The sequence below is a fragment of the Aphanomyces invadans genome (assembly GCF_000520115.1).
Source record: "Aphanomyces invadans strain NJM9701 unplaced genomic scaffold supercont1.14, whole genome shotgun sequence".
In the NCBI taxonomy this organism is placed as follows: Eukaryota; Oomycota; class Saprolegniomycetes; order Saprolegniales; family Verrucalvaceae; genus Aphanomyces; species Aphanomyces invadans.
The window spans coordinates 1,059,274-1,067,200 of NW_008580159.1; the positions used below are offsets into that span (position 1 = coordinate 1,059,274).

At 55.4% G+C, this 7,927-nt stretch overlaps 2 protein-coding genes across 2 annotated transcripts; one reads left to right on the forward strand and one right to left on the reverse strand.

Moving 5' to 3' along the window:
• Window positions 1–1,358: 1,358 nt before the first annotated feature.
• On the forward strand, window positions 1,359–2,148 carry H310_07675 (hypothetical protein; the record flags this gene model as incomplete). Its single annotated transcript, XM_008873105.1, has 3 exons — window positions 1,359–1,377; window positions 1,510–1,920; window positions 1,997–2,148. The coding sequence occupies 3 exons, from the start codon at window positions 1,359–1,361 to the stop codon at window positions 2,146–2,148; spliced, it is 582 nt and encodes a 193-aa protein (XP_008871327.1).
• Window positions 2,149–6,692: 4,544 nt separating this feature from the next.
• On the reverse strand, window positions 6,693–7,377 carry H310_07676 (hypothetical protein; the record flags this gene model as incomplete). The annotated part of the gene is made up of 2 exons (XM_008873106.1): window positions 6,693–6,915; window positions 7,034–7,377. The coding sequence occupies 2 exons, from the start codon at window positions 7,375–7,377 to the stop codon at window positions 6,693–6,695; spliced, it is 567 nt and encodes a 188-aa protein (XP_008871328.1).
• Window positions 7,378–7,927: the final 550 nt, after the last annotated feature.

The window sequence follows — 7,927 nt, forward strand, 5'->3', positions numbered from 1 at the left end:
ACCACTTGGTGGAGTGTAGCCTGCCTCGACAGCCCTCCATGAATGGTTTCCGCGGCTCGAACGCAAGTGGGCGCGATGGGGGACCGGGATCGGCTCCAGGAAACTTCAACTGTTACGCGTGTAACCAACTCGGACACTTCGAACGGGAGTGCCCTCTGCGGCGTAGCCGAGCCTCCAGCGTGGAAGGATCCCAATGAAGGGTCGGAGGTCGGGTGCGAGCCGCCGAAAGTGGCGCGATACCGATCGATTCTGGAGAAATAACTTTCGATGGAATGAGAAGAAAAGGACTGCAAGTGAAGGACAAGCCTCGGCCTGAGTCGAGAGCGAAGATAGAAGGAAGCAAGGGAGTTAATGAGGGAATCCGGGATGACTTAGTCGCCCCGGACGACCTGGAAACAAACGAAAACGGGGGATGTACTGAAGCGTCAGCGGCTCCGACGATGTCGCCAAGAGACAAGACGACATCTGGTCGTGATGTTGGGGTACTGCAGGGATACCCGCCTGCTGGAAGAGCTCTCGACTACAAGGATACCTCTTTAACCGGAACTGGAGGGGCCGCCCTGGTGGTCGATGGAACCGAACAACCCACGCCTGAAGAGGTGGTGGCGTTTTTAAATGTAGGAAGTACCTCAGGAGGAATTGAAGCCCTGAGCGTTGATGAAGGAAGAACCTCAGGAGGAATTGATGCCCTGAGCGCGGACGATGGAAGAGCCCCAGGAGGATACGATGCCCTGGGTGACGACGAAGATGAGGAACCCTCAGGAGGACATGATGGGGGGGGTCGGCTTTTTCCGGGGTTTACTGTAATCGTTGTTGTGGTCAGACACGCGCAAAGGAAAGACTTGATGACATGAATTGTCTATCTACATCGTTACCTGACCAAATTGGATAGTTTTTATTCCAATTCATGTTCTCTTCATCGAAACGTCGTACTGTGCCTCGGTGGTTTTATCGAGTGACATGACAGGAGTGTTCCTATTGGATGAAATCCTGAGCACTCCTTCCATCACATGGACAAGGCGACATCCACCTGTTTGAGCCCATAGTCATGGTGTGAGCCTGCTCGAACAAACCAATTAGCTCATCTGCGCCTTGTAGTTGGTACAATCTCATGGTTTTTATAAGCCAAATGCTGCAAAGTCACCTCTTGGAGGGGGTTTAAGTGGCGTTTGCACTGCTGTAGCAGGGCACACGCAGAGGAAGGAGTAGGTAAAATGAAGAATCCATTGGCAGGGTTATGCAAACTAGCTCTGCTACATGAACATGGAGAGTTAAGGCGACTCGTGGGGGGGTCGCTAGCAACCCAGGCGACTTGTAATGAGGTCGCCTGCAACCTTGGATGGTAATCTTCAATGTCAATGAAGGTCTTTGACAAGTGTACGAATAACAATACCGTCGAACTGTTACACCCTCCCCCACTCAATACGAAACCAACGGGAGTCGTATCGTGGAGATGTTGTGATGGACGCGCGTGACTTGATGGGTTCGGCCATCAACATTGTCGGAAAGTCGGGGGTACAAGCAAGCGCAAGGCGGACGAGATCGCCTCCGGTGGTGAAGAAGACGAAGTGCTTCTCGTCGACTTGACTGGCGAAGAGGCGGAAACGCCTGAGCCGTTCAAGGCAGTGCTAGCGGCCTCGAGTCGGATGAAGCGACCCGAAGGTCAAGCAGAACTCGAGCGTATTGTAGCTCAAGGGATGTTGGAAGGTGCTCTCCAAACGTTGAGGTCGTTGGAGGCTGTTGAGCAATTGTTGCGTGAACGCCGCGAAGAAGAAGCGGCGCGGAAGCTAAACAGGCGGAGCAGGCTGCTCAAGAAGAGAAGCGTCGATTCCGCAAAGTTGAAGCAGCAGCATGGACGCAAAGTGCGGAATTGTCCGGTGCTGTGGCGACGACGTGAAAGTTTGAAGAGCCTGGACGATGGTGCCGCGGGAACATCTTTGGACGCTGCAGGATCTCGACTTCGCACGAGCTCGGATTGATGAAGTTCAATGTGTAGACGACTCGAGCGAAGCGTTCGGTATGGGCGGCGTTGGCGAGGCAACGTTCGATTGCATGTGCGACTCCACGAGCGACGCCGATGTCGTCGACGACATTGAATTGGGTGTTCAACGCCAACGCGTATTTGGCAGAGTTCGGGCGAACCCATGATGACTTCGAGCGCCACGTCTTGTGGATGCTGGACGCCATGGCCACGATGACGATTGTGGTCGCTGATGGACGAGGGTTCGCGCGCTACAAGGACCGCATGCAAAGGCGATCCAAGTTGTGTGCTCGACGTGGGGCACGTCGAACTGTGTGAAGGCGAGACGTTGGTGGAGTACATTACTGTGTTCATGTACTCGTTGCTGCGACCAAACGCGGGGCGGCAAAAGAATCGGCGTGTTGGATGGTCGATGCGTGTGGGGGCCTTGGCCGGGTCTTGGCTAGTTTTGCCGTGACCCGTTGATCGAGTTACGGACGCTTACTCGCCGAGCTTATCGCGCACGAAAGGCGGCGTGATCGGGGAGGGCTGACTTGTCGAGGAGGAAGATCGCCGACAGAAAAAGTCGCCAAATTGGAACGACCACGAAGGTCGGACTGCGTCGCCTTTCGATGCTGAGCGAGCGCGACGTCGTCCTTGATCTGTTGCAACACGGATGACGATTGGCAAGGAAGTCCGTCAAGTCCTGGACGGAGCGCGCTGGAAATTTTTCGAGTTTCAGCGATGGCTTCGATCGCCGGTGAAATATCAGAAAGCGACTCCCCCCTGAAACGGGACTGTCGTGGAGTTGCGAGATGCGACGGTGTTGTAAATGAACAACATAGTGAGGTGAAACGCCCGTAGAAGCCTGGACGGACGTGTTGTACGCAAAGACGGCGTGGGGAGGGAGCGCGGCCCACGGGGCAGAAGGTTGTTCTACAGAGTACCCGCGCAATATATCTTCAAGCGCGCGGTTGGCACGCTCGGTCTGACCAACCGACTCGGCGAGGTCGGTTGTGGACATGGCCAGGTCGGCGCCACAGAGCTCGAACAGAGCCGACCATAAGTGGGAGGTGAAGCGGGGATCACGGTCAGATACTATGGACCGCGGAAGTCCAGAGCGACAGCAGACATGATCGAAAAAAGGCGAGCTGCGTCAATACTGCTGATGGATTCCTTGACAGAGGCGGCCACTATGTACTTGGACGCCCTGTCGACGCAAACCATGATACCTGTGTAACCACGAGCGTCACGCGGGAGAACATACATAAAGTCCCTGCTGACCTATGGCCAGAGCTCCTCGGAAATCTGTAAAGGCTATAGTGGCGCCTGAGAGGAAGACGCGATCTTGGTGCGTTGACAAGCGTCGCAACGAGCGTCGTAGCGGGCGACAGCTTTGTATTGGCGAGTCCACCAATACGAACGGGACAACCCAGAAAACATTTTGTCGCGGCCGAAATGGCCGCCACTGGGGGAATCATGGTACGCGCGCAGAAGAGAGGCACGAATCGCAGAATCCCCACGGACTACAATGCGTGGAGGTGTGTCCTGGGTGGGCTGGAAGTAGAGCAGACCATCGCGAACCGAATAACGATGGAGTAAGGACGGTAAACGCCGAGGCTTGAGAGTCTCGGGGGCGGTGAGGGCACTGAACACAGCCGAGCATGTCGCGTCGAGGGAATAGGCAGCTCGGATGCGGTCATTGAGACCAGAGTGGAGGAATCCGATCGAGACAAGGTCAAAAGGCAAGGAGTAATCTAGACGTCGAGAGCGCGCGTCAGCCAAAACGCTGTCTTTGCCCGGTGTGTTCTGAACCGAGAATTTGTATTCGGCGGAGAAGGAAAGCCAGCGGAAGGAAAGCTAGCGAGCAATGCGGGCTGACATGTGGGGCGTGTTGACGACGGTTCGCAACGAAGAGTGGTCGGTGTACACGACGAAGGGGTCCACGCGTATGAGGTAGACGCGGAACTTGGTGAGGGCGTACTTGATCCAGAGGAGCTCAAGATCGTATGATTGGGTTCGAGGGCTCGGCGGCGTGGAGATGGCGACTTCGAAAGGATACAGGGCGACAGCGACTATCAGCGTCAGAGTGCATTAAGCAACAACCGATGGCATATTGGGAGTCGTCACACTACGCTGAACGGCTTGGAAAAGTCAGGAAGCGCCAAAATAGCTCTTGATGCTAGATTTGAGAGCGTCGAAGGCGGACTGAAAGTCGCTCGACCAAACCCATGGGGCATCCTTGGCTAGTAACCGAAAGAGGACTTGCGCGATCTCGGCGAAACCACGAGAGTATTTGTGAAGATAGGTAGCCAAGCCAAGCCACTGGCGGAGGTCAGTGACCGAAGAGGGGGCTGGCCAGTCGACGATGGTCTTGACTTTGTCGGGATCTGCCCGACAACCACGAATACCGACGAGGTCGCCAAGTAAAGGGATTTCGTCGACCCCACACAGACATTGGGAAAGGTTAGTGTACAAGCCATTCTCACGAAGGACGGTAAGAACCGCACGAAGATGCCGACGGTGAACTTCGACGTCGGTCTCGGTTTCAGAGCCGCGACTGTGGATGTAGATGTCATCCAAATTGGACGAGGCAAAGTCGCGAAGAGGGCGGAACTTGGCCGTCACCATGCGATTGAACGTCGCAGGGGCATTGGATAGGCCTTAGGGCATCACGAGCCATTCCCAAAGCATTCCGCTTGATGTCGAGACGGCGGTCTTCGGCACGTCACAAAGGCGCATGAGAATTTGATAAAATCCATCGCGCAGGTTGATGTTCGAGAATATGGTGGATCGACCCATGCCGTCGATAATCACATCCTTGCGGGGGATCGGTGTTTGCGCCGGAATGGTGGCGGCGTTGAGCTTGTTAAAGGCGTGGACGATCCGCCATTTGCCCTTAGGTTTCTTCTCACAGAACGTCGGGCTGCTGTGTGGGGACGTGCATTCGCGGACACAGCCGGCGGCTTTACGAGCCGCAAGAAGGCCTCCATCGCTTCAACTTATCACGTGGAAGCGGCCATTGGCGAGTAACGCAATACTTCGTGCCGGACAAGAGGTCAATTTCGTGGCGTATGCCCTTGTCGACGGGTAGCCGGCAGGGAACGTCGTCGGGGAATACGTCCTTGAATTCCTCAAGGAGGTCAAAGAACGGGTTCGAGCGGAGGGAAGCCCACGTCTGGGGCTCCGCTGGGTTGGGCAGGATAGATTCGTCTGCAGTGGATGAGGACAAAAGGTCGAGGTCTTCATCGCACGTGATCATCGCTATGCACGCGATGCCGTGCGAACGGAGGGATTTCAGAAAAGAGCGATAGCTCATCTCTGGCAATGCCAGGATGTCCGACGAGGATTGGGGCAACTCGTCGAGGTTGCAAACGTGCTGAATGAACGCATCCACATTAAGATCTTGCGGAGTTGAGGTAGGTGGCGCTGTGACAAGGCGGCGCGACTGGTGAATTTGAGCCCAACGCGATTGAAGGGGCGTTGGAAGGGTGAGATTAGTATGGGAAAGTGGAGGGTCGATGGTAGTTCTAGATACGACGGCGGCGTCTGCTGGAGAGCTAGCAGACGTGGGTGCAACCTCACGGGGTGAGGTTGGCGACGTGGACTGCAAGGGCAAGTGTGCTGGGGCCAACAAGCACACTGGTGCGGCATCAGCGGCGAGTTTATTACTCATCGCCATGAGGTCAGGGGTCACGGATAACGCCGAAGGCTGTGAAGCCTTATCCGCGGCGCGTCGTCGGATCACAGCTGATCAGTTTTGAGCCAAACGACCTTGTTGATGGTTTTGAGTTTCCAATCGATCCACTGTTGATTGGATTCGAGCCAAGTCATTCCAAGGATGAGGTCCCACCGCTCATCCAAATCGATCATAATGAACGTTTCGAGTGAGTGGAAATCGTCGAAGGTAACAGGCAGCGTAACCATTAGGCGCTGCTGGGCGGAGATGCGGCCATCGGCTTACTTTACGCGAACCAAGTCAGGGGAATCTGACACGGGGAGAGAACCAAAACAAGCAGGAGTGGAGCGGTTAGCGCAGTTCGCTGACGCTTCGCAACCGATCAATACATTGAGTCGAGTGGGTAAACCCGCCACGGCAAGAGACAAAGTAACCATTTTGTTGGGGCGTAGCCCGACGCGGCACAGATGGAAGTCGGTGTTTGAGGCTAGGTCACTCGAGTGTGATACTACACCACACACCTTGGGATGACATATTGGTGCCCCAGTAGGGCGCCTCACGCCTACTAGGTCTTGACGTTTCCCGCCATCTGGTGATCAGATCGACCTAGTCGCCCAGTGAATCGTCTTGGGGGACGCCCACCACAAGAGGGCTCCCGATTGCTTGGGCGGCGATCCGTTGAGTCGGATCGCGCGTTTTGTACAGAGGGTGTAAATGTGCGTCGAGGGGCGCGGTATTCACGCCAAACGTGACCCTTGCGGCTGCAGTTACTGCACTTGCCGTCGTTGGTATGAGATAATGCCGAGATATCCATTCCCGATGGGTCGGCACGATTTGGCGCTAGGGCTGAGGCTTGGGCGGTGCGAACAGCCTCTTCGAACGAGACTGGACAGACACGGAACAGCTGTGTACGTGCCAGACCGTGGTTGAGCCCGGCCATAAAGACGTTGACGCGGAGCGCTTCCGGTAGCGAGGAGTCGTCGTTAACACTCGTTGCCAAAAAGCGAAGGTCGTGAATGTAGTCTTGCATACAAGGAACTTAGAGTAATAACGTTATTGGAAATTGCTGTGCTGGGGGAGGAAGCGGAGCTTCGTCGCCGCAACGAGCTCGTCAAACGTTGCAAATGACATGGAGTTGGTCAGGCGGATGGGGTACGCCCACTCTTCCGCCTGACCGTTGAGATGGGAAAGGGCGAACGTTACACGTGTAGACTCGCGGGTGATGCACAGCACATCGGCCGAGGTCTCGACTTGCAGGATCCACCTGAGGAGCTTGCTGGTGTCAGAGTCGAACTTGGTGAATCAAGCATCACTGACTTGACACCCGTATGGAGGGATTGTTGGGGCTAGCTGCTTGCAGTCCCAGCCTCTTGGTACACTCGAACAGTCTGTACATGTACATCCTGAAGAGACAAGCGCAGCTGGGACACAGAGGGTTCCAGTGTCGACTTCGGTCGCGAAGTTGTGCGACCTCGGCTTGCAGGGCGACACTATGTTCGCGCATTGTTGCGGCTTGGCCCTCGCTCTGGTGGAGCGATTCTTCGAGGGCTCGACCTTCCTCGGTCAGCTGGCTGATGCGAGCTTCGAGGGGTTGTGTCGTTGCGTTGAGGGTGATGCCGATGCCTTCAAACAGTCGCACTCGAGCATCGACGGAGAGGGGAGACAAGAACGACTGGGTGTCGCCTTCGCCGAGGATATCGACCATGCGGTCGTATATCGCTTGGTGGGAAGCTGTCATGGTCCTTGGACGAACTTGTAGTGCTACCAGGTGTAACCGGGCCCACGCAGAGGAAGGAAATAGATAAAATGAAGAATGACTTGGCAGGGTTATGCTACCTAGGTCGGCTACATGAACATTGAAAGTTAAGGCGACACGTGGGTGGAGTCGCTAGCAATCCAGACGACTTGTTGCGAGGTCGCCTACAACCTTTGGAGGTCGACTTCAATGTCAATGAAGATCTTTGACATGTGTACGGATAAAAGTACCGTAGAACTGTTACTACTGCCCTACCTCGTTGTCCGGGCGCCTGTGATGCTACATCCAGTCGACGGGAGCGACACCAAACCTTCCCAACGCCACCATCCCTGGCTCGTTTTGTTGGGGTCAATCGGTGATTGGTTTCATCGCATAGCCTGAGTCTCGTACCAGGCCATCCGTGCAGTCAGAACACCCGGTTCTGTCGAGAACATCCCCACTGTCCTGTCCATCAGGTCGCAGGATGGTCCTGCAACAGTAGGAGGTTTTTTGTGCCTTTTAGAGGCTTTTTCCTCATGTCGTAGTCAGTTGC